The sequence below is a fragment of the Bradysia coprophila genome, chromosome II (genome assembly GCF_014529535.1).
Source record: "Bradysia coprophila strain Holo2 chromosome II, BU_Bcop_v1, whole genome shotgun sequence".
In the NCBI taxonomy this organism is placed as follows: Eukaryota; Metazoa; Arthropoda; class Insecta; order Diptera; family Sciaridae; genus Bradysia; species Bradysia coprophila.
This window is the reverse complement of record NC_050735.1, coordinates 1,440,865-1,467,185: the sequence shown is the minus strand read 5'-3', so window position 1 is coordinate 1,467,185 and position 26,321 is coordinate 1,440,865. Positions and strand designations below refer to the sequence as shown.

The 26,321-nt window shown below is 36.5% G+C and overlaps 2 protein-coding genes across 3 annotated transcripts; one reads left to right on the top strand and one right to left on the bottom strand.

Moving 5' to 3' along the window:
• Positions 1-1,636: 1,636 nt before the first annotated feature.
• On the top strand, positions 1,637-15,444 carry LOC119067959 (ABC transporter G family member 23). The gene is made up of 13 exons (XM_037171323.1): positions 1,637-2,107; positions 8,354-8,574; positions 12,163-12,289; positions 12,348-12,380; positions 12,443-12,799; positions 12,859-13,044; positions 13,109-13,347; positions 13,411-13,624; positions 13,677-13,854; positions 13,966-14,151; positions 14,226-14,492; positions 14,559-14,701; positions 14,762-15,444. Exons 2-13 carry the CDS (start codon positions 8,357-8,359, stop codon positions 14,918-14,920), a joined length of 2,307 nt encoding a protein of 768 aa, XP_037027218.1. The 5' UTR covers positions 1,637-2,107; positions 8,354-8,356; the 3' UTR covers positions 14,921-15,444.
• A 4,253-nt stretch (positions 15,445-19,697) lies between these two features.
• On the bottom strand, positions 19,698-24,375 carry LOC119067845 (cullin-5). Of its 2 annotated transcripts, none has more exons than XM_037171115.1 (13): positions 24,218-24,375; positions 23,895-24,154; positions 23,538-23,831; positions 23,397-23,475; positions 21,685-22,121; positions 21,378-21,610; positions 21,250-21,317; positions 20,971-21,023; positions 20,822-20,901; positions 20,487-20,764; positions 20,243-20,418; positions 20,034-20,183; positions 19,698-19,973 (listed from the first exon to the last, which is right to left on the bottom strand). In XM_037171115.1, the coding sequence occupies exons 1-13, from the start codon at positions 24,297-24,299 to the stop codon at positions 19,836-19,838; spliced, it is 2,328 nt and encodes a 775-aa protein (XP_037027010.1). In that variant the 5' UTR covers positions 24,300-24,375; the 3' UTR covers positions 19,698-19,835. The 2 variants fall into 2 exon arrangements, with proteins under 2 accessions (XP_037027010.1, XP_037027096.1); XM_037171201.1 differs by having other exon boundaries at positions 23,898-24,154.
• Positions 24,376-26,321: the final 1,946 nt, after the last annotated feature.

The following is a 26,321-nucleotide window of genomic DNA, read 5'->3' as shown; positions in this document are numbered from 1 at the left end:
AAGAAATATTATGAGATTTGCATCACCTGTAACATCTTATAGTCAGGTACGTACGGTACGTGCAATGACTCTGGCTTCAATTTTGTAGACAAGTCTGCAGTCGTAAATTACGTACGTAAATGGGAATTTCGTATTTACGTAATTACGTTGGATGGTAAAAACGAAAAATGTGGAAGTATTAATGTTTTTCGTGCACCAGTAGACTTAAGACCCTTGCCTGATGGCAGATGGTTAGACCGTCTAACAAATGTATATATCACGAAATTACGTAAATACTAAATGCCCATTTACGTCCGTAATTCAAGGCTGTGAGACTACAGTTTCATCTGTTATCGATAGCGACGACCAAAATAAACAATAAACACTAGATAATGTCTATGGTGCAAATATGTATGAATGTGCACAATAAACCCAAAACCCCTGTGAGAAGGCAGTTTCATCTATCAGCGATACCAAAAATAAACGATAAACACTAAATCATGAGGCCTGCATCGACATATCTGTTAAAACAAGTGAAGTAAAAGACATGCAACCAATCTGTTTGAATGCCATAGACCAAAGGAAGTAAAAGATTCTATTGTTATTTATTTGAAAATGATTACTGTTTGTGAAAGATACGCCCAGGGCCTTTTATTTGTGAAATTTATCGAAATTTTGCGAAATTTAACGAAGTTTTGGAAAATTTTCAGAAATTTGTGGAATTTTACGAAATTTTGTAAAGTTAAGAGGTCCTGAACCAACGCACTTTAAGCAAAAGTGGTACTCTAAATAGGGTACTGAAACTTGACAGTGCTCCATACAAAATTTTACACTGTAAACAGAGTGGGGATAAAATTTCACACAAAAACTACTCTATTTGGCAGCTGTCAATAATAAAATAGCACTTTTGCTTGAAGTGCGTTGCCTGAACGCGTAGAATACTGACGATTTTTAGGAAAATTCCAAGTGGTGTAACTTGCTTTACACCACCTCCAGCAGCAACAAAACATTTTTTACTCTCACTGATACAAATGGTCCTGATCACACATCCAACAATTGTACCGCACTAGCAACCATCGAACCAAACATGTTGCTAATACTGACCACATATTATTCGATTGGTGTATGTGATGAACAAAAAAAAATAAAGTAATTGGTCAAGGTAAGTCATTCATTGCAATAAGATGGATCATTGAGTATTAAATCCAGTTCTCTTACGCGTGTTATATTTGATATGATGTCTTAATATGCGTGGTAGACAATTGTAACATATTGGCATACATCCATTTAAGAGGACCAACTCGATAAAGAGAGATACACACATTAATGAAGTAAGCGTGTGTGCATTGTTCGTATGGACACAAGTAAATATTTACTATCCCCACTCGAATGAACCCGTTAATGAAAAAACATGATTTTCCGGTAAGTGTGGGGGGAAATGGGGTTTTGTAAGCTCTGTTCATACAGAGCTGAAAAACGCTTTTTTTACATACGAGTTGTTGTTGTTGTTGTTTTGTTTCATTGCTCATATATTCAAACACCAGTCTTGAAATGGTAAATTTCTTGTAACCTGTATGCTGTATGTGAGCAACGGATGATATTATATGCTCATCGTAATATTGATATTCCGAACCAAGTTACAACGAATTTCAGCCAATTCAATTTAGTATGTGAGTAACATCGAATGGAAACGAATCGGACATTTAACGGATAATATCGAATAAATTTGTAATCATTTATTGGCATGAAATAATGCAATAAAACTTAAACTTGACAAACGACAAAATATTTCGAAAATATTTTTTGAACATTTTTTCGTTATTAATGTTTGAATAATTTGATGTTGATTTTTGTTTCATTTTGCAATTATGTGAACTAAAGTTGTTGCTGTTTTTTTTGTTTTTGCTGTAATTGTGACACACCAAAGTTTGAATAAAAGCAAAATTTATAAGACAAATGAGTGAAAACCTAAAGTGCAACCATAGTCATAATAAGATTTTGCAATTACTAAAACAATAGTGCATGGTTGAAGACATTGTATATTTGTGGAAACGTATATTTTAAACAAAAGCCTGCATTGTCAACTTTATATTTTACATATTTGATAAACAACAAATAAATCTTCAAGGTAAGTTAAACTTATTGTTGAAAAAAATAAAATTCTAATGGACTTGTTGATGAAGCGGCCAATTAATCGCTAAATTCTGTATCCAATAACTTGATTTTCCGGCTAAGCAAAAATCTTAATCAATAAATTGAACCAAAATCATAACTCTATGAATCGAGAGTCATATAAGATTTTAAATATCTTTCTGCTCTGCGTAGAATATTACAAACTTAAGTGCTAGTCATGGCATAAGGTGAATAAATAATTTATTTTTTAAATGTGTAGCACAAAGTTTAGACCGCAAAACCTGAATTGATTATTGGATACAGACGCGAGGTTATTACGTATGAAATGCATTTCGCAAAGAAATACTTTAGAATGCAAAATGCACTGAATTGGTGTTCATTATTTTTATGTTAAAGTTGCTCGAGCATTAATTTGCAATAATTGGCTTCCGAATCAGATAAACGTTTTTTTTTTATAAATTGCTGTTATGTGCAATGTGCAATGTCTTCATGTTATTGGTCGGTCAAATGTTGAAGGAAAATGAAAACCACTAAGAATAAGTTCGGAACAACGTTTTTCCTATAGTGAACCGGTCATGAGCGACGAGGTCGCTAAGTTTAAGCACTAGTTAGACAATAGTATTTTCGTAACAAGCCTGGAAGCCACGATTTTTTCAGCACAAGTCCCAAATTCGGACGTGTGCTGAAAAAATCCGTTTTTTCGTCTGGAAACCTCTCACACGCTAAAAAAGACTTTTAGCACGGCAGAGTAAAATAAACCAGGCAGGAGCGATTCATTTTCGAAACGTCAAATAAGGGACCTAACACACTGTATGAAAATGAACTCAAATGAACACTGACATAAATTTAAAAATTTTATTCGCAAAAAATATAGGGCCAGTAGACTATTCGGGTCCCTAGTCAATCCAGCACTACTGCGGTTTATTTTCGGAACGTCAAATAAGGGACATAATACACTGTATGAAAATGAACTCAAATGAACACTGACATAAATTGAAAATTTTTATTCGCGTAAAATATAGGGCCACTAGATCATTCAGGTCGCAGGTCAATCCAGCGCTCCTGCCTGGTTAACTTTACTCTGTCGTGCTTTTAGTCCTAGGTACGACATATACTATTCCTGCAACGTACGCAGTTGTCCAAAATTTTCATATAAATTCAGTTTTTTTATGTTGATATAGGCCACTGCGTAACGGACGTTCCATACTAAATAAAAGGGGTAAATGACCGTTAAAAAAATCTGTTCTTGTGGCGCATTCTGAGGGCGTCGAAAGCAGTGCTTGAAACATAAAAGTACGGTTTCCGACGCATTTAGTATTTCATGCACGTCTTTCGCCGCCCACAACTTGTAAACTCCATTACATAGCTCGGGAAAATGAAATGTCTTGTTTTTGTATGTTTATTGACCTCGGCTTCGCCTCAGATCAACAAAATTCAAACGAAAACTATACTTTCCATTGTTACTGGAATAGTGGAACGAAATAACCTCGGAAATAACCTTCTCTTATTCTATTGGATATCTATAAAACACTTGAACACTAGAGGGTGGAGAGGTTTTGGACTCCAAAACAATGAATTTTCAAAAATAAAAACTCTGACAAGATTTATGGAAAATAATTCTCACACAGCAAACCAATGAAAGGAAACTTTACTCGCAACCACGCCACGATGATTATAAATTACCTACGACACTAGGTAGATAAATCATTATTGTGTGGCTGTGTATGACGTCAAGCAATCAGGGATTTCCGCATTTAAGTGAGGGTTGAAGGTTAGTGCGAATTAATTGAATACAACACAACTCGAATAAATATGGACATTTGCCTCTGGAAATTACTATTTCAGTGTCCTTAGAATCGCTTCGATATTGGCTATCAATGTCGGAATTTTCAACGATACATTTTTTTCGACGTTAGCTACTTTCCTTGTTTTATTGGATAAAAGGTTGATTTATGCTTGGTTTAAGACGATGAATGTGACGCGACCAAAATATGAATGAATTTGACCTATAGTCTGTCCAATCTTTCCGCCTACCAATCCAGTAGTTAAGTTTGTTGAATCCGAGAAATTTTATTTAAAAAAAAAAGTTTACCACCCACTCATCCGATCATTTCTGATTTTAATAATTTAACAATTTCTCGTTTAAATATCTCTATGCTTCGGTGCACTGTCCAAAAATCGTGAGACAGCATTTGCGGTCATATATTTGGCATTTGGTTTAGTAATTTCTCAATGTTTTCAATCACATTACTGCTGCTATTTCTTACCATTTACCGGCATTTACTGCCATTTAGTCAGTAATTTCATCACTCACTTCTGAACTTATTTCTACCATTTTAGCGAATCACTTGATAGAGTTAAAAGTTGTATTTTATAGCGATTTGATCATTTAATTACCTTCTAAAATTGTACTTGAATGAATAAATTAGTGATTACCGCAACATATACAGGAATATCTGCACTGTGTTACATTCTTATTAGCTGATCTTCTATTTATTGTGTCTCAGCTGTGTGTGTACAATTTAAGTGACGTAATAATTCGAACAAACTTTGAACGAAGTCCGAAAAATATATCTGCAATTCAACTTGTTATGTTAATAAGTTACAAGTGATTGATAAAAATAAAACTGGTAAGCCCGGTGCTGCATGAAGGTTTTCTTGAACGCCTTTGTTCAGACGTTGTAACAATAACATTCATTGAGAAGGGATCAATAAACTTAAAACTGAATCGAAGGTGGGCAAAAAGAACTGGAATTTTTTCCGTCTTGAAGATCTCCTGTGAAAAGAAAACAAAGAGATACAAATAAAAGTTAAAGAGAAGAAAACGCAACACTTTTAACCAGTTTATTTTAAGTGGTAAAATTCCCAGGCGCACATGTCATCATCATTCGTTTAGTTGTTTATTTGAAAATGCATAACGTTTATTTGTCTGTATTCATATTCATAACATAAGTATCCTTTCACTGACATCTGTTATCAACACCGACAACAAAAAAAGCAATGTACTCTGGATAATACATCCTTCTATTATAGTGAACAAAGTGATAAGACAATTTGAGTAAAAGATTTTGTTGAATCCGCTAAAAATACCATAGTGAAAAGAAGTAGTAGATTCGATGATTATAGTCCGTCTCGATCCTTGCACTAAATTCATGTAAGTAGCAGCCGTCGATTAACTGCGGACGCTCTTTCGGGGTGGGAGACGAAGGCGTCTCTTAGTCAGAGCGTTAAGTTTACGCATGTTCGTATTTTGATAGGTTTTTGTTTGTTTGAACGAGGAGAGATTGAACTTCGTCATCTGATTCATGCAAAATCTTTCGGCAGAAAATTTAAAAAAACGACTATAGTTGTCTGTCAATACATTCAAATCAAGTAAAGTAAACCTAGAACTGGTGCTTAACACGTAGGTCAAAAGTCAAATTTTTGATTTTTAGAAATTTATTTGGAGGTATTCCTCGATTCCCTTAGCACTTTCCGGTGTGCCTAAAGTTGACAAGTCACAATAACCGACAACGTGTTAAATAGTTATTGTGCTAATATGTGCCTAAATGACAATTTTTGCGCAATAGTGAAAATTTTCAACCCGAGGCGAAGCCGAGGTTAAGAACATATCGTATACGCAAAATTCCAGTTTAGGTACAAGTTATCAACAAGATTTTATGTACAGGGGTGGGATCTTCATTTTTCAAACGTGAAAATCAATTTTTGTGCTTGAAGACTGAAATTCGAAGGATTTCGACACGAATTCTACGATCGAAAAGTTCAATTTTTCTGTACTTCTCAGAGAGAGGTATCTGCGGCCAAGAAATTACTTTCTCGGACGCTCTCTCCGGCCGAAAATGGATTTTCATATATATTTTTCCGGCCACGATCAAGTGTGCATGCTTTGTTGTTGAAGTGGCTGTAGAGTGAATTCTATGTTAATGGTGTTGTGGTTTCGTCTCATTTCAGTTTTCAAGCACAAAAATCGTCGTTTGTGACTCGTGATGATGAAAACTGAATTTTTCGGTGCACGTCGTAAGCTTGTCCTACTCGGCTATGTACTATTACGCACTACTTTGATCGCACAACTGTAAATAAAATCAAAATTTTATCTACATAGGCCTCTCAACTTATCCTAAGAGTTTTTATAGTAGACACTAGAAAATGAGCTACAAAGAGCAGGATTCTGTCGTGAAACATATGTCGTATCATTAGTAAGAACAGTAAAAACCCATTATACCTGATTCATGCTACTAAACGTTGTGCTGTATGTAATTAGAGTGTTTGTTTCTTCGCTGAAATCTTTTGAAACGTCGTGGATTGCAATAATTAAACATCGCTAGTTGATTCATAACATTATAAATGCAAAGTCATCTCTTTAGACAAGATATAGCGGACTCATTTAAGCTTTAAAGCATTCTGCGCAATCCTTCTACGTAAATAAATGAGGAATGTGTGAACACTTAATAGATTTGGTAAATAGATCTGTTTGGGTTGGTAACGACGGTAGGTTTTTCTTGCATTTACGAACTTCTTTATTATTCCAAACGTTTTAAGGTTCTTTAGAGCGAAACATTTTCTTTGCCTTTCTAAGAGAATCTAGCGGTCATATACTATTTCGATAAGGTCGTCCGAATATAAATAGCGACACTTTTCAGTGTTCCTTTTAACGAATCTCAGTGTATACAATGCATTTAAAACGAAACCGTTGAGCGAAATTATCAAAGTAAAGTGAAAATTTAAGCGAAGCGGATCTGTTTAGAGACCTTGAAGAAACAGCTACGTTAACAGTAGTGTCATCAGCGATAAAAAATCAAAGTCAAAATAATATTTTCAGACCGCCACTGAACACTTTAAAACAAACGAAGTAATAGATTTCATGATTGTCGCTTCCTATACAAGTCTTTTATAGTCAACACTCGCTCGAAATACACATTTATTTTATCGGTGATACGTGTGATATTTTATGAGGCTATCGTCATCAGCATAACAAGATAATAATTATACTCCCATGACGCATAATATATACCCATTGTGATGATGAAAGTGCGGCAGTAAACATTTTTTTTTTTCAAGGATAACAATCCGTAGAACAGCATTGCTTAACGAGTCTCGATCTATACGAAATAAAGAAATGACTTGCTCATACAACAAAATGTTTCCGTTGAACGTGTGATCCACTACTATAGTTTATGGGTTCTCACCTGATTATTAACAAGAAAAAACAAAATTGACAAACAAATAAAACATTTAATTTGCATTCAATCTACAAGTCACACATTATGAAAAGCAAATCTACAAACGATACTGTGATTTCAGTCTCCATCAGGCTGTCGTTTCTCTCCATTAACAATAAATTAACAAGGTTCCGCGATTAATTTAGATCCATTTGAATGAATATAAAATTCAATAACTCTATGGCCTGTGAGGTCAGTATACTCGTATGTATACAGAAAAATGAAAATAAAAACACAAAAAGAGATTAACTTGGTTCGGTACGTACGGATAATCATTTATTTCGTGTTTAAAAACCACATTCTCTGTACATAATACTGGTTTTGTAATGTACATATAGGTTTCAATGACCATGCTAAAATAACGCAAGTTGTTTAAGTGTAGCCTCAGGGGATGTCGATAAGGGTTACAAAAATCAATCATGTATTACATCACAACATTATGAGGTCAATCGTCAATATTAATGGTGATGCGTCTTACGCATTTATTCAATTATTTGATTACATTGTTTTGTTTAGAGCTCTCACTAACAGCCGTTTACGGCCAATAATAGGTGTCTGGACCACCGGCCTAACATGACTTCCGAACCACTCCTCGAAGTATGCAAATACTCTCTGAGGAAAGTTAGTTGCTAATTGATATCTCGCCTCAATGTAGGCGTAGGCTAGACATAGGAAATCAAATACGATACCGTTTAGTCCAAGGAGTGTGTCAATCTTCAAGCCAACAGTGTATTTAGCAACATCTTATAGTGAATAAAGAATAAAGATTTAATTGAGAAGGAAAACACTTTTACTACCAATTTTAACTTCTTTTCCTTTTCGAGGACATAGTCACCACCGACTAATCTAAGAAGGTTTATGACCTTACTCATATCTTGACAAATAAATTTATGTCTTCATGTCTTCTAGTTACCGCGGATGCTCTTCAGTCGTATAAATAATAAAAAATAATTTTATGTCTCCACCACTGTCCACCACGTTCATTGATTCAAAATAAACAAAAATTTTATCTTCATCAACAGAAAATGAATGAACCAGGTGAAATATTACCAATGCCAAACATATCGCATCAGGATTTCGATTTAGCAGCCAAACGTAGACAATTCCTATCCCAACCGTCAACAGTCGCATCGCGACGACAACAAGCCGTATGTGTACGGCGAGCCTACAAATCGTATGGATCCAAAAAGAATCCGAATTTGATATTAGATGGACTGAATATGACCGTGCCAAAGGGAAGTATGTAAGTATTTTCAGTGATTTTCTTTTTTGTTGGATATATTATGCAATCATCGAAGGTTCATGGTGGATTTTAATCCACCTGCGTTGTAAATTTTTTACAGAAATTACGTTAAAATTGCAGTTCAAGAAGTTCATTACTAATATGCTCATGCTCAATAGTAGAAATTTATCGTGTTTTTATTGTTTAGGTGTAATTATTGCTATAGCTAGCGAAAAGAGTTTTTTAACTACTGATCCGTGCATCGTTTGTATTTAATTTTTTTTCGATGTAATTATACCAAGACGTATAGTAATTGATGGTGTAACTTATGACTCTAATTAGATATGAATTAATTAATATGAGTAAATGAAATGGAATAAATCATTTGCTTCATGCAGCGATAATTAAAGGAAATATGGAAAATGAATTACAAATTTGCCGATGCATGATCGAGTTAAATCGTTCAAGTAATTCAGAAAGTTTACAATGAAATACGGAAATACGGGTTGTTGGTATTTTTTTCTTAATATTTTCACTCGTATTAATCATACGCGGATAAACCAATGGCTGGACAACTTTTACAGATAGAAACCTTGATTTAAAACTTTTAGGGATTAACAGTACATGATTGAATCTACTTTGGAATTAAAATGTAATTCTTTCGGGAAGTATCTACTTTCGAACCTGAGCCATTAAACCCGATGGAGTTTATTTCAAATTGTTGTTACAGAGAAAAAATCCCAGGAAATAAAATAATTTGTTTAACTGAAAAGTAATCCCACACAGACCAATAATGTTAATCCGCAATTGTTATCTGTGTTGTATTAACTCAATAGTGAATTGGTTAACACATCTGCTTACCACTACGAAATTGAAAATTAGAGTTTCAAATTCAACCGTAGACTGATTTGGACAAAGCTGATTCAATCGGTTCAAGCATAGCACTTCTCCTAACGTTAACATGAGAAATATTTGGAAGCTGCTGAAATCACAGTGTAGGCTTTATGTTTCCTTTGTAAAGACAGATGACTTTGTTAGCGTTGACTAGTTAGCAACTCCAAATGAAAGCCTCCAAATGAAATGCTTGTTAAGTCAGCAGTGCATGGTTTAAGGCTATTGAAAATGAGTGTACAGCTTTCAGCCGAAGAACCGGCATTCAACTCCTAATAGTTTCGTTTTTCTTTGTCGCTTAGCTTACCACTGACTTTATAAAATATTTCGGTAATTAAAGCGTCGCATAGAGTGGAAATATAAGCAACAAACCAATACCCTCTCTAGCAACCAAACTAGGAATATTAAGGTGGTAAAACTTTACAGTGTATTCTGTCATAGAAAATTTTACACTTTTAAAAATAAATTAAATGAAGTATGAGCAGCGATTTAATTTTTTGTGTTGAAAATATTACGTCTTGATTAACCATTTTGGTGTTCGAAAATGAATAATTTGTGATTGTGACGTGTTTTTTTGTGTGTTGCTTCGTTATGTTGGTGTGCAAAAATGAAATAAAGTTTAAAGTTTGTCTTTTTCGAGTGACGCCAATATTGCTTTAAAAAACAGCGCGGCACGGCAACTCTATTACAAGAAAAAGTCAGTGGCACATTTGTCAAAATAAGGTGGTATTTTGACTGCGTCAAAACGAAGTTTGGTTGCTAGAGAGGGTATTGAACAAACCTAGTATTGTAAGGATGCACCCAGGCCCTACTTAATTATAAACTTTCAAGTTTAATGTTAAAAAATCGAATCGTCATATTACATGTAACGGAAGGACTATCAATAAAATCTACACTTTACAGCAGGGCCTATTTTCAAGAATTTTTTTTCGAGAACTTAAATTATGGAAAATTCTTCAAATTTTTTCAAATTCTTGGGATTCTTGAAAATCATCGAAATTTTCAATTCGAGAATTTTAACGAAAAATAGGCACCGATTTACAGCAATCCACCTTCAATTTCACCTGTTCAACGTTGTCACATCTCGCTCGAAAGCTACAATTAATTATTGTCGAATGTGATTTATGGTGTTGAAATCAGACAAAGCCGAGGGGGAAACAACACGAGCGAATGTTGGGACAGTGTTAAGCGAATAATGAACGAATAAATGAGGGGAATTAAGTCGAATAATGGGGAAGTAATAGTCGAATAATGGGGAAGTAATAGGCGAATAATGGGCGAATGGCCGAACGGTGGGACAAGATTTTTCATTGTTGTTTCCCCCTCGGACAAAGCTCATATATGCTCCTTACATGATAACAATATTTTTGTTCGTTATTCTCCCGCCCAGAACGATGTGTAATTACCGGTAATTAGTAAATAATTGGCAGATATTGATATTGACATTGGCTTGAGGTAGTTGTATAATCTCGTCTTAGCTGTATAATGTAATCAAGCCCTGCTAATTACTTTTATGCATTTCTACTTGTATCATTTACTGGCCATTTTGCATATACGTGTACAATAGCAATCAATGTGAAACATACACTTCACATGACAAAGTGCAAATATGTTTTTATTGACGAACTATTTTCGTATTTAATGACTTAGCACAAGGTAATTTCACAACTGGAAAAACTGTTTAAAGTTTCCATAATGCAAAATTTCCATAATGTGAATGAAAATTGACTAATTTCACCTAATTATATTGCAATCATATTCATGTCATTATCTGTTGAGTAAATTCAATATTGATGTATTAACTCCTTGATCAACAGTATCACTTATGGATTCCTCAGATATTTCGTGAATCTAGAGTTTGGTTTCCACGGGGACAATATTTCAGTTGTCTCAAAGCTTCTCCTCTGACAATTTGTAGACGCTGACTTTTTTCGACTATGACTTTCGATAAAATTTGGAAACATCGCCAGTTTACCAAACAAAAAACCATTACCCAACACATTACGCATATTCTTGTACCAAATTGTGCGGAAAGATGATTTTTATTGATGACCTTGGTAACACGTTTTTGTTGAGCTAAGACTTTTGTATGGCATTTTGTTTGAACAAATCAAAGTATCCACAAAGTGTTTGTCTGTATAATTACTGCACCGTTACATGTAAAATTTTGAATGCTAAAAATAAACATCTGAATTGGTTAGGCGGTTTTTTTTATTGCTAAGAACCACTCCTTGTAGAGACAATACACAATTGTTCATACATGTTGAAGTTACAAACGTTGAGAAGAAAAGTGTGAGCAATTTGTATGTTAGGGCGTTCGGAATGAATACGTTAGTCTGGGAACAGGTCAGATTCGGGTAATGCAAAAATAACTCAATCGCCAAGAGAGTCGGAAGAATTAGCCAGGACACACAAAGTCGATAAGCAATAGCTAATGTGATCTGATAAAATTAGTGAAGTAATAGATTTACCAACAATTGGTTTTAAGAGTACTCAACGTCCCCTACTTATAGCGTCATCACTTTCTTGTCAAAATAAATATTTGAAATCTTGTACGTACTGTGCTTTATGTGATTAGGCAATGTAAATGCATATTTCATATGAGCGCACCATTTATTAATAGATCCGATCCGGGATATTCTTGCCGTTTGTGGAAGTTTAGGAAGAAATTTTAAAACTGTTCCTGCAAAAATCATATATTTCTTCCTAACATTTCAGATATGGACTTCTTGGTGCCAGTGGTTGTGGGAAAACGACTCTCCTGTCGTGCATTGTAGGACGACGTCGTTTATATTCTGGTGAAATATGGGTGCTCGGCGGTCGGCCGGGTTCACGTGGATCAGGAGTAAATTTTGTTGATTATTTATACCGATGTGTCTTAACTAATGTGTTTGTTTACTCAGGTACCTGGTCCCCGAATCGGTTATATGCCTCAAGTAACTACAGATACAATCATTTTCTGATGTTCATCTAGTCAAACCCAATTTTTTTTTCTCAGGAATTAGCTTTATACGGTGAATTTACCATTCAAGAAACCCTGATCTATTTTGGATGGATTTCGGGAATGACAACGAAAGAAGTTGAGGAAAAGACTGACTATTTAGTGAAGTTATTACAATTGCCTGACTCATCAAGATTCGTTAAAAATTTGAGTGGGGGACAACAACGACGAATGAGTTTAGCTGCAGCTTTGTTACACGAGCCGGAACTGTTAATTCTTGACGAACCAACGGTGGGTGTTGATCCTGTGCTAAGGAAAAACATTTGGGATCATTTGGTTGATATTACTAGCACTGGCAATCGAACCGTCATTATTACGACACATTACATTGAGGAGACGAGGCAAGCTCATATGGTAAATTGTGTGTGTATGAATGAAGTGTCCCGGTAAAATAATACGAAATTTGCATTCAGATTGGCCTGATGAGAGGAGGGAAATTTTTGGCTGAAGAAACGCCGCACTTTTTATTAGAAAAATATCACTGTGAGTCATTGGAGGATGTGTTTCTAAAATTGTCCGTTCTTCAAAACATGGGGAAAAGACGAAGATCGTCAATCATTCAAGAAGTTTCCGAACACGTTGCAGTGCCAGCAATATCGGTAAGCGATAAACCTGTTTGTATCGAAGACAGGTTATCCAATAAAAATTTCGTTTGATCTACAGAATCCCGTCATTGATATAAGTGACGAGGACCACGGTGAAATATCTGGTGAATTTGGGGACAGTACATCAATGTCGACTCGGGTCAAAGATGTAATAACCGCATCTGAAGCACCTCATCCACCATTGCCACCAGATGAAGAACCACCAGCAACGTTGAAAGATTATCTGAGCATTTTTAAGCCACATCACTTAAAGGCATTGATTTGGAAAAACTTTTTGTGGATGTGGCGTAATGTTGGGTATAGAATTTGAAGTTGAAAGATCTTTGTAACACATCCTGACCTCATACCATTGGATTGTAGTGTAATGCTGTTTATAATCGGTCTACCGTGCTTACAAATCGTACTTTTTTGTTGGGCAATCGGTCACGATCCAACTGGCTTGAAATTGGCCATAGCTAATTATGAACAAAATTCTACAACTGATCTGCAGTCTTGTCCCATTTCTGACGGTTGTAATTATACAATGCTGAGCTGCAGATACTTGGATATACTTGCGAAAAAGAAAATTCTTTGGGTAAATAAATGACTTTGAGTGAGGTGAATAGTAAACAATTCGTCGATCTTAGGAAAATTACGCCACAGAGGAGGAAGCCTTTCATGAAGTGAGGCGCGGACGAGCATGGGGTGCGTTGGTATTTCCACGGAATTATTCATCTTCATTGGTCGAAAGAACCGAGTCTGGACGATTTACAGATGATTGGGTAATTGAATCTTCGGATGTGACTGTGCGGCTTGATATGTCCAGTAAGTTCCATTTTGTAATGGTTTTTGGACCAAACCCTTTGCTTTATATTCTACGTAAAGGATCAATAGTTCGTTAGCCATCAACTGTAACCGTTGTCTTTGTTGTTACAGACCAACAAATCGGCACTCTGCTGTATCGAGACATTCAGTACGCATTTTTCGATTTTCTGGAAAAAATGTTAACCGATTGTGATATGAATCCGGCTATCGGTCGAATACCCTTGAAATGGGAGCAACCGGTCTACGGCGATCAAGTGCCCAATTTTACCGACTTTGCTGCGCCGGGTGTTATACTGAGTACACATAAAAAAATCTGATTTTACTGTCGATCAAGTTCAACACTAATTAGCAATTTTCCGTCTCATTTGCAGCAATTATCTTTTTCTTGTCGGTGGCATTGACCTCTGGTGCAATGTTAATCGAACGTAATGAAGGTATGCTGGAGCGATGTCTGGTCTGCGGTATCACCGGATTGGAAATATTATTTTCGCATGTTGTGACACAGTTTTTGATAATGTGTGGCCAGTCGTTTTTGGTGTTAATTTTCAGTTTTTCCGTTTTCGATTTGACATTGAACGGCGATACAACATTGGTTGTTCTGCTGACTATCCTGACCGGATTATGTGGAATGTGTTTCGGTAGAGAGAAATTCATTATTTTTTTGCCCGTAGTCGACAAAGTTGTAAAATTGAATTTTTTTTAAGGTTTCGTTGTGAGCTCGGCTTGTGACAACGAACGTACGGCGACTTATATGGCCATGGGATCATTTTTACCCATTGTCATGTTGTGTGGCATAATATGGCCCATTGAAGGCATGTACCCCGGACTGAAGTATTTTGCCTTTTTCGTAAGTGTTTCCACCTAATTGAAGCTTTCGCATTCAAAATTTCTGATTCCGATTTACCAGCTACCGCTAACCCAGTCAACGGAGTGCTTAAGATCGATAACTCAACGAGGATGGTCAATTAGTGAACCAACGGTGTACGGGGGATTTGTATCGACTGGTATTTGGGTGTTGGTATTTTTAACGATCAGTGTTTTGCTGCTCAAGTTTAAGAAGGGATAGTGTGTGATTCAAAGGTCTAAGTTAATTTTTCAATGGTTGATTGACAGCTCTCTTACTTTTGTTAAATGTGATATCGAAGATAGTTCACAAATTTTTTGTCGTTTAAGTATAAAATGCTGATTTGTAACACAGTAAGGAGATTTTGTTGGGGATGGGGTTGTGAAACATTGAATTTTGTGAATGTAACCGTTTTGGGATTGCAATGCCAAAATCAAACAAACTTATTTTCATGACGGTGCCTTTACTGCATAGCCTTAAAGTTCACAATTTTATATTTTCTTGTAAATAAACAATGTTGAAACATAAAAGCGTTCGTTTACCCCGTCCGGGCACATCATCGAAAATTATTTCTTTTGAGTTTATCCTCTAGCCACGTAAATGCAAAGATTTGTATTCGCATCGTATCTGGACAATGGTGGACAATCTCCTTTTATGACTCGTTGTGCTCCACATAGAGTCGGATCGGTTGGTGCTGGGGAGAAGCCACTAGGGCACTCTGCAGCAGCAAATCCAAATAGGAAGGCGATGATAGCGAAAATCCACAAAAATTTCATCTGGAAAAAGAAAGTTCTGTTGTTATAGATCTAACAATCGAACAATAAGACTTTTTCGCGATCACAATAGTTTCGCAATGTACCACCGACTTAAGACCGAAACGAACGAACATTTTTGCATTGTTGAGATCGACAATTGAGCTGCGCAGTACACGTTAAAAAATGGAAAGCGCAGCATAATTGTCGAACTTAGCAACGAAAAATTGCTCGTGTGTTTCGGACATTTACTCCGACTTATATTCCCGACAGTTACAACAACTTTACGCATGATATTAACGACCATGGGGAAGATAATCTATTGTTAAAAAAAACATGAAACAGTCGTTGAAAAGCCTCAAAAAAAATTTTTATAAGAAAATCCTTTGGACTAAAAGAAAATCCTTTGGACAAAAGAAAATCTTTGGAAATCAAAAGAAAATCCTTGAAAATCGTGTAAAAACTCTTGGAAATACTTTAAAATTCAAAAAAAAAAAACTTCAAAATCAAAGGAAAATCCCCAACATACACGATGAGTTTAACGAATCAAAGGCAGATAGCAACTTTAGAATAAAAAAGGTCGATATCGACAGAAACTATTTTCCTATTGCACATTAGTAACGCAGTAACGCATCCACTCACTTTCGTATTTTTTTTCGAAAAAGAATATTTCGGAATTGATATTGAGTCTCGAGAAGATCTAATTTTTCGAATCAGAGTCACCACGACTTTGCCACGCATTTCCAACGTAATTTAGAGAAAGGCTTTTTTGGCAGTAGATTTTCTCGTGCTCTTGATGTTATTTTAATCATTTCACAATTATTTCCAATGGCGCGTCAGATAATAAAGGTAGAACCATCTTACTGGACACATCACATCATTCGAGCAACATTTCTAGTTTGATTTGAAACATTGTTGAACCACAAGCAAAGTAATGATTTCAAAAGTTTACAGAATCCCTAGTTGCACTGAATAATTTTAACTTTAACGAAGAACCATTACAGGGAACACAGGGCAAAAATATCCTTAAATAATGGAAATCTCTGAATATATTTTCAGTATTTTTCAGTACGCACCTTGAATAGCAATTGATTCGAATACTTGAACGAAATAAACTCTAAATCTCAAGACATTGAGGTTTTATACAGTTATGTGTGCCAGAACCGCTGATAAATTTGTTATTATTGTTTGAAGTGAATTCGTTAGAAGTGATAAGATTAAGATTTTCCACTCATAAAGCGTTGAGATTTGTAGTGGAAATCGAAGTAACTCACTGTTCGAAATGGCTAATAAAAATTGGGAAATTTTTCGTGAAAATGTGATGCAGTTTGCAACATAGTTTTGATGGTAAGGTCACATTCTTACATGGATTACACTAGTACGTAACCTTCCGTGTCAAGCATCAAACTATTTCATATGATAAAGAGATGAAAAATAGAGTTTTCGTGTGAATTTGTTGAACGAGGCAAAGTTGAGGTTAAAAGACTCCCTTGATCAAGCAATCCAACCAAATTGAATATTCAAAAATTTTCAGATGAAACGTACTATCGAAACGGAATTCTGTGATGCTACTTAGAGCATTGGTTTTATGTAACATCATTTTTTATTAGACGAATTGACCCCTGTCTATCTATCGCAGATTCTGGGTCAGAGCAGTAAAACAAAAATTATTCAAAGATGTGAAATAATAATGAGATTAGAGGGTTTTAGGAAATTAAAGTTGCAATCAGTTCTACAAATTGTTTGTTTTCGTACACCAAAAGCAAAATAACTTTGCACAAAAAATTAACGAGATCATTTTTCCTGGAGATTTCGTTAATTATTTTAATGTTTTTGAAATATCGTACATCAGAAGAGAGAATTGTTTTCGTAAAGTCAGAAAATGCTCGAACATGTGAACAACAAAGCAATAAAATCACAAACAATAGAAGAGATTCTATTGTTTGTGATTCTATTGTTCCAATTTGTGTCACCAAAGTTTTACGATAAAAATTAAGAAAAACAAATTTTCGCTCGTGACAACTACGTCTTCAAACAGCTATACGACTAAAACGACAGAGATGATATTTATCTCATTAAACTCGTAGGGATTCTATCGGTAATCCGCTCTACAAAATTTCCAATTTTGATGTTTTTTGTCTCCATCTAAATTGTTTAAAGAAATCGCTATTTCATTCTTAAGAGCCAATTCGCCAATTCGTCAGCCAAATTTTCAATTTTTGAAACAAGCTATCTCCGATATTATTGAGTTATAGCTCATTCGATTCGTGTTCAATTCTAGCGAACGGGTGCCTGCTATTTTTACAAAATTCCAATTTGGGTGTAATGTGTGTACATGTCATATGATGTCAAGGGGTGGTGAATACACTTTTTTAGCAATATCTTGAGGAAAGAGGAACCCAAAAAGTTAAAACTTTGTAGGATTGTTAGCCTGTCCACGGCCGACAATTTGAGCCCACCCTGACTTCCGCACTCATCACTCATGGCCAGCCAGAAGTCAAAGTATGATCAACTTTCAAAGAGTGCTGTATTTCAGCAACATCATTGTTCTGAGGGGCCGACTACATATTATGATAGCTGACCTCAGCCACCATCACATATCAAAATTTGACCTCAGAAGTTTTGTGTTGCAGGATCTGCTGACCATTTGAAAAAAGTTGACCTTTACGGCTGGAATAAAAGAGTAAATTTGAACCGAATTCTCGTCCAAAATAGTTTTTTTTATAAGTAACGTGTCTGGGGGACAATTCTAGCCCATAACCGATCGATTCTTTGTGAAAAAACACTATTTTTTTACATTTTGCTCATAGTCGGGAAGCCTCTTTGAATGTAGAGAAATGGTGTAGGGATGCAACAAAATAAAAAATTCTAATAACAATTACAATTTTTGCGAACAAGCGCAGAAAGCGTCACCTACAACGATATCAGTTGTTTTGGAAGTATACACACACAAGGACCTGCGCAACTTTTTACTCTTTTAAGGGTTTTTGACCGATCTACACTACGGTGTTCGATATGATCGCAAAACCTCTTCAATTTGTTGAATTGCAACATGTACGTAGTTCTGGGGTGCCTAGCAATATTTTAAAGATAGACTATGTTCACTCTGCATCGCTTGAAGCTGAGTGACAGAAAATTAAGCCGGGTATTAGCAGCGTCCATTTAAACTTGAATATTGAGCACTTGATTTACCGAAAATGAAAAAAGAAATATTCAAATGACGAATCTCATGATGACCTGGATTACCGTGACGAACAAAATTTTGTTTCGGAATATATCGAAATCTGTAGAAACTAGAAAGAGACTATTCGCACCGGGTGCCAATAGTCGGCGTGGGGTAATCTGGCACACTATACAAATTGATGGTGTGCCAGATTCACCTCTAAGGGGCGAATCTGGCACAGTCATGACTTTTCGTTACATGTAGTAAAGGGACGCATAGTATGATCGCGTGTGCCAGATTCCTTGATGCCCAATAGTCACTTCAATATACTGCGGCAATTCTCTTCTCACCCACCCAGTCAAAGTATAAAAAAGTGACTATTGGCACCCGGTAACACAATTTGTGGATGAATTTAGTAGGATCAAACCAAACCCCTTCCCAACACAATTCGTAAAGGATGAATTCTGTAGAATTGAACCAAACACCTTGCCACCCTTAACCTGTATGTATTACGATGAATTCAGAAGGATCGACTTAAACAAATTCCCAACGCATTTTGTATAAAGAGGAATTCAGTAGAATCGAACGAAACACCTTCACCACACAAAGACCTAAACTATACAATTTGCAATCTCGTTTTTCATATTAGGTGCCAATAGCCACTTCAATATATTTCGGTTAATGACACCCGGTGTCAAAAGTCATTTCAATATATACTGCAGCGCAGCCAGTACTATTAGCCAAATTATAATACAGTGACTGTTAGCACCCTGAGCCAATAGCATATTCGAAATCTGTAGCACCTTTCTTAGAGGAACATTCACGAAACTTCATCTCATCTACTAGTGAAGAAGAGTCCAAGATGTTCTACCTAAAGGATATTGGAGCAATTTTCGCTTGAATTTTCACGGGATTGCCTTAAAGATTGGAAACTGAACGAAGAAAGTGGATCGAATGAGTCAAAAAGACTATGTCGAATAAATGATAAAGACTCTCAACAAAGAAAGGGCCAACCATGCATGGAAAGATCAGCAGACTGTACGACAGACCGAGTCCGAATCGGTAATAAAAACAAATGCCGTTGTTGCTTACGATATTGGCAGCCAAAAATAGTGTTCGTGTATTCAACGATCTTAATAACTGAGTATTCATTATAATTCATCCTCAACGAGGCTTCATCAAATCCATTTTAACATTAGAAAACAAAGAAAGGAAAACACATTTAAGCCATATAAATGAACGTGTTGATGTCGTCATCGTCTCGTTTTATGTACTTATGTTCGATGAGCCATTCCAACTGCTCTTTGATCATTTTCTTCGACGGAAGGAACATATTTCTAAGAATGTCTATGAGTTCAGCCTGGAAGTTTTTTTGGTTGATGAAAAAAAGAAGTTTTGTCGGTAACGGTCATCGACTTACCTGTAATGCTCCGTTGTTCAAACGTTTTCTCATTTTCATAATTTTTATGATTGCTTCTTGCGTTCGAAGGATTCGTAGCTGGACTATTGATTGGTTATCCTCTTGCTGCGACCTTTCCGTACTTAATTGAAGACGACCGATTAAGTTCATCTAGAAAGTTACGATTAGCGCTGACTGCTCGTTCAAACACGCATGGAAAAATGACAAACCTTTCCGCGTCGCTGGATCTTTCCATTTTTGATAATAGCAAATTCCTGATTTATCCAAAACAAAGTGTTTTCGGCAAAGTCTTTTGGTGTCAATCCCACTGGTTCCATGAGTAACGGCTGTCTTTTGAGTTTGGGAAACGCAACCAATGACCATAACGTTCTTCTAAGCTCAGGATCTGTTTAACCGGATTGCAAATTACTCTCCGCAGAAACGAATTCATATCAAACCAAGCCGCAACATTACCTGGTAATTCTGTTGCTAATCGTAGATTTTCATAGGACACCTTTTCGTGCGGCCGTTGATTCCATGCAAATAGGACAGCCATCTGGAACGTAGTCACATCCAAATCGAATCGGCCGACATTGTTCGCAAACGTTATCGTTCCGTTGCTCATATGATGGTACCATTGAAGCTTACGGCCGGAATGAGTTTTCTTGTAAAATTCTTCCACTTCGGGTATGTAGTCTTCCAATTCCAATGGCAAACTGACCGATACACGTTCGGAACATTGAGCCCATGCCCTACAAAGTGGATTCGTTGAAAAAGAGGTTAGCAGTAGGCTTATCGTCACTTCTTACCCTGCGTTCAGTATTTTTATGTTAATGGCATCGTGACGCGTTGTCGACGTTCGGAACTGAGCATTCAAATCTTCACTGACCTAATGAAAAGAGGATCGCAATTATATTTGGGGAGGTTGCAGTTCTTTAACTAAGTGGCTGACAATTACCTTAATATCTTGGAACATTCTAGCCAATTTGTTCACATAATCAGCAGGCATACCTGAAATAAAGGCAAAATTTTGTCCATCAATTGAAACTCCGCGAAAAATTATTCGTTTAACAGAGAGGGTGTAATAAATCCCAAAGATCTAGAAAGTCAATTGTAATTTTGCTGGCACAGTTGGTAAGGAGGGTAAGCAAGCAATATTATACCAGTAGACAGGTGTTCTTTTTTCTAATAAAAATTATTATCGCAGGGGACCTACAACATCCATTCTCAGACTTACCGACTTCTCTCAGCCATTCGACAATGTCTTCCTCCTTTTCACTATCAGCACTCGAATCCAGAATTAATCTGAAACAGAAACAGTTGGCATTGAGATCGCAGTCTAGACGTAAATGTCCACAAATTTACCTCCGAGTTAAGTGAGCCTTGTGGTACAACATGAACACATCCTTATTGCTTACATACTTTAACACCAGCAGCACATCCCTTAATCTAGATTCAATTTCATCACTTGTTAATCTCTTGCTTAGAGCAGTTCTCCTCAAAAGCATATCACAGTAATTTGCTAACAGTTCGGGACATTTACTCTCCGGCGTTGTTACTTTATTACCTCTAGCTGATGTGGCGGTAGGTAGCTCCAGCTGAATAATAATTTTAATTTAAAAATTTCATTTTTGCACCGAGTGCGACCGAATTTAACAAAAAAAAAGTTCACCTTGAAAACGGTAACATCATTAACCACCGCTTTGAATGCTTTATCTCTGACCGTCAGGAATCGTGGATCGTCGTTAAATGCCTCCCTCACCAAATTACTAAACCGTCGAAACAATTCCAACAACCGTTCAACATACTTTTCCGAGTCTTGTGTTATAATTTCCGCTGCCGATATCATATCAGCCAAACCGGCCGACACAATGTGACTTTCCAGATCATTCAGCATCGGCTCAACGCCATCGGTCACGCGATCCAACAGTCGAAACATCAGCTGCAATCGTTCGGTTTCGTCGGCCTTTATGAGTGGAGCACATTCGGCTAGTAGTATGGGTAGTGTGTCGCCGATTAGAACCGAAACGCAACATGATGCTAGGGCGTTGAAACTGGACGGTTCAAGGTATCTCTTGGCCCGTGCTTCCTCTTCGCGCAATTTTGCATCTGGAATGTTAGGGAAAAGGAAGGAAGCTGTTGGTGATTTGGTTGTGTGCTACTAAATGGTAGAGCTGGTGGATCGAGTCACGACGCATCAATTTAATTTCCAGTAACCAAAGAAAGAAAAAATGGAGAACGCAACGTTAAGAAGAAAGAGATTTCCCAAAAATAAAATACTGTGGCACCGTTGTGTCCTCTTAAAAACTGCTGTACGGTTTTCAGACTGCCCCAAATGTCAACTGATTCACAAAAATTCCTATCAAGTTATCAGCCAATCACAGTTTCTCAAGATCTTTGGTACATGACATACTTTCCAGGAACATTATTGTATCGACCACAGAGTCAGAATTGTTCTTCAACGAGGTATGCTGAGCAAATATCTGAACTTTTTCCTTATTTACTTGAGACATCATTTTTTTCCCACACGCATTCCGAGTTAAGTGCTTGACATGCATTTGTGTGCATGTAAATATACCGATTAAGCATTGAATGCATTTCGCTTTTGCATAACTTTGCCATTATGTAATGCAAACACTAAACACACACCGTAATCACTCTGTATGTTCTGTGTACCTTAGCAATTATCTTTGATGTCGGTGTGGGAAACTTTAAATTAATTTAGCACAACACAAACATTGTGCAATCATTCCCAACAATGAATGGAATGATGCTGACACAGATACAATTTTGAGGTAATACCAAACGTATTATGTAGCACGGCACATTACATGCGAAGAAATCGGTTGAAGAGGGCAGTCAATTTCTCATTTATAGTTCGGATTATTAAATTTGCATGAAGGATGTGGTAATTGTAGGGTGAGTGCACCAGTTTCGGAACATGCACTCTTTGGGCGTTGTATGAAGAAAATATAATAAGAAACCCTTTATTGCCCTTCACACCGATACAAAAATCGAAAAGCCCTTAGAGCATCAACCGAATTCTCATACGGCCAGTCCGGACCTCCATGTAATCGCACACCTATTGATACACTTTTTTATGAATCAGTACTGCTGATTCAGTAGGTGTCCGACTACTGGTACATGTCGGGAGACTGGTACCGCCATCTTTACACTTCCAGCAACTAACGTAAGATCAACATTTTCATTTTAATTTTTTTCCAACCTCTCTGAACCTCTCTACCCATCCGACCACACTTCAAGTTAAATTCCGATTCCGCGGATTGGTCGCACAACCAAAATTATTTTTCGATGGAATTCTCGACAAGCCAAATGCATTATGTGCTGTGACTGTTGCACCAAGAGAATAAAATCAAAACTCACCTGCGTATTGCATAAACGATTGTACACCATTTGCCTGGAGTTGTTCGCTGGCCTTTAGCCGATAGAACGATGTTGTTGCCTAGAAATCATAGTCATGTTTAATCCATTCCACCAATTTACCGGAGAAACACCAAGACCAACCTCTAAGTAGGACGCTTCAAAATTTTCGCGATAGATTTCTAACTTATCTCCAGCATCTGAGCACAAATTTACATAACTTTCACGTACACCAATGACCAGCTGTGAATCGAACGCGTCACCATTCCGTTCGGCGTGGATCAATTTCATTGCCGAGTCCTGCAGTCGATGTTTGATATTGATAAATATGCTACGGTTCCACGAATCTAACATCAGCTTTCTGACTAGACTTTCGTCCTGATCGGTTTTCTTTTGAGCGGCCGAGCCAAAATTGTAATTCAAAGTGCAGCTCTGGCCCTGAAAACAAACAACCGTAAAGCAAACGACTAAATAGAAAACTTTACAATTTAAGTGTACAACTACCAAACAAGCCTCCAGTTGTCGAAACGGCAATGGAAGGTATCCACTCTGTGTGAAAAACTTTCGCCACTCGGAAATGTATGCTTTTAACAGTGCCTGTTCCTCGCGCTGTGCCAACACCCTGGCTTGAGCTTGTTTGATGAATGTAACGATATCTTCTTGCAAAGATTCGTGTATCTTTAAAGCCCCCTTTTCATCCCACAAACATATTAAATGTACGCCATAAAATAGATCTTGCCATTCCGAAGTTTTCACCGGCTCTGTGGAACGAAAAATGGTCTGAATTTTTTTATGGCCACAAGCACAACATCTAGAAGACAAACCTTGCGTTAACACTTTCAAAACAATTGGCCTTAAAGTGGGCCAATTTTTTTCATAATACGATTGGCTACTAGGACAAGCCATTTATTATTATGTTTGTTCATTAATGTAAAAGCAAATCTAAGGTGGCGCTATGCAATTATCTCAGTGACAGATGTCATAGCCTTTTGTTAATGGAAAGTAACTTTGCCCAAAAATCCATGCGGCCAGTTGAGAAATCATTGTTGCTGGAAATTTTGAAATTTATATTGGAAGATGTTGTTAGGCTCTGATCAGAAAGAACATGTAATTTGTAAGTCATATTCGAAGAGGGCCGCTGGTACCCAAATTTAAACTGAAATTATCTTTTAAATAAGCGGAGGAGTCACTAGAAAATCGGTCTGCCGCTGCCTTTGCGATTAACTCATTGGTAATAACCTATTCTTTCAGAACCTAGGATATTTGGGGCTGTCGGGGAATCTCACCCACGCGAATTATCATAGTATGCGCAGCGCACTCTTACGACATGTAACAAAAAGTCATGATTGTGTGAGATTCACCACTTAGAGGCGAGTCTCGCATACCATGAATTTGTGTGGTGTGCTAGACTACCCCTATTTGGGCTCCAGTACGTGTGAACTTAATTATGATACTTATGGCTCATTGGCTCGTTTGTTTTTGCGGCTGAAGCTGGTTGAAGGATAAACACAAAAAACGATCGAAATAGAAATTTTCTCTTCCGAATATGCATCAGACAAAAAATCAACTAAATGAAATTCAATGTCGAGGCATTTTAAACACAAAAAAGGTTAACTTGACTATTGACCTGAATTATCTAGTAGTCATTGTTCATTTAAACAAGGTGAAAGAACATAGCAAGACCTTGGAAGACACTTCTGACACTAAAAATGTTTAAAATTTCTAATTTTTAGCAAGTAAGGCTACGTTAATTTATTTGTTGAACTCGCTAGATTTGGTAAAATTTAAATGAAACATGAGTTCGTGTGAGGGTGAAATAAGTAAAATCGCTTTGTCCTTCGGTTTGTATGGACAGACCTTGTTTATTTTTTCATTGATTTAATTCACTAACATCAATCCAAGGTTCTGAAAGGACAGGTTGAGACACTTCTGAGTTGATCACGAAAGCGGTGGCACACACATGCTGACAGATCGACACATTTTATAAAACCCACTCGTTATAAATTATGTGAAACCTTACCTTGATAAAAATATGGTTTTTTCTTCAAGTTTTCTTCCCCTTTCAGAACCTTGAATCAATCGTCCAAGAGCTCGTGCAGACAATAACTCTTTTTCGTTCTCCAGTGAACATGCTGAGTTAATGGAACTAAATTTTGACAGCTCTCTTGGCGATGCAAACAAAATCTATTGGTAGTAGTAGTATCAGTAGTAGTAGTATCAGTAGCAGTAGTATCAGTAGTAGTAGTATCAATAGTAGTAGTATCAGTAGTAGTAGTAGAAGCAATGAGATGCTAATATTACTACTGGGTCGTTTCGACGGATAGAGATGTCGAATGATTTTGAAATTGGTTGAGCGAAAATGTATTGAATTCTCTCTCAAAAATCCAACTGTCATTCGACATATACAGTGTTTTCAGAGAGAGATTTTGGACCAGTTTAATATAACTTACCTTGAGGTATATTGAGCGGTAAAAATTTGAATTTTTGGTGTGTTGAATTTTCGTGTAAAAATAATTTTGATTTTTGATTATCATTGAAACGAGAGGAGAAAACGTAAACAAATATGTATGGCGAGCATGCGAGGATTTTCATTGTGGTGTTATTCGACTTATTTTCGTCGTTTTTACATCTTATTTTTGGGATTTTTAAGTTTACTTTGTACACTATAAAGGTAAAAATATCTTAATATTCATTATTTGAGTGGTGTGAAATATTGTTCGCAGCAGTGTTGATACTGTAAAAGGATGGACATCGAAATATTGACAAGATACAATGAGAAAGTAAAGATGCATTATGGCGGCGTAGATCCGTACATGTTGGTTGATACCAAAGATACATTACCCGATAACATTCAATTCTATGATATACAGAATTATTGTATCGGGAGACAGCTCATTCACGAAGGAATTGTTTAGAACCTATAAAACT

Excerpts from the sequence above, each read along its gene's own strand:
- LOC119067959 (XM_037171323.1), top strand. The coding sequence starts at position 8,357 with ATGAATGAACCAGGTGAAATATTACCAATGCCAAACATATCGCATCAG. Across the intron at positions 14,493-14,558 it reads ATTATGTGGAATGTGTTTCG|GTTTCGTTGTGAGCTCGGCT; the intron begins GTAGAGAGAAAT and ends ATTTTTTTTAAG. Across the intron at positions 14,702-14,761 it reads TGAAGTATTTTGCCTTTTTC|CTACCGCTAACCCAGTCAAC; the intron begins GTAAGTGTTTCC and ends CCGATTTACCAG.
- LOC119067845 (XM_037171115.1), bottom strand. The coding sequence starts at position 24,299 with ATGGCTTGTCCTAGTAGCCAATCGTATTATGAAAAAAATTGGCCCACT. Across the intron at positions 24,155-24,217 it reads TTTGAAAGTGTTAACGCAAG|AGCCGGTGAAAACTTCGGAA; the intron begins GTTTGTCTTCTA and ends TTCGTTCCACAG. Across the intron at positions 20,184-20,242 it reads AGATCCAGCGACGCGGAAAG|ATGAACTTAATCGGTCGTCT; the intron begins GTTTGTCATTTT and ends GTAACTTTCTAG.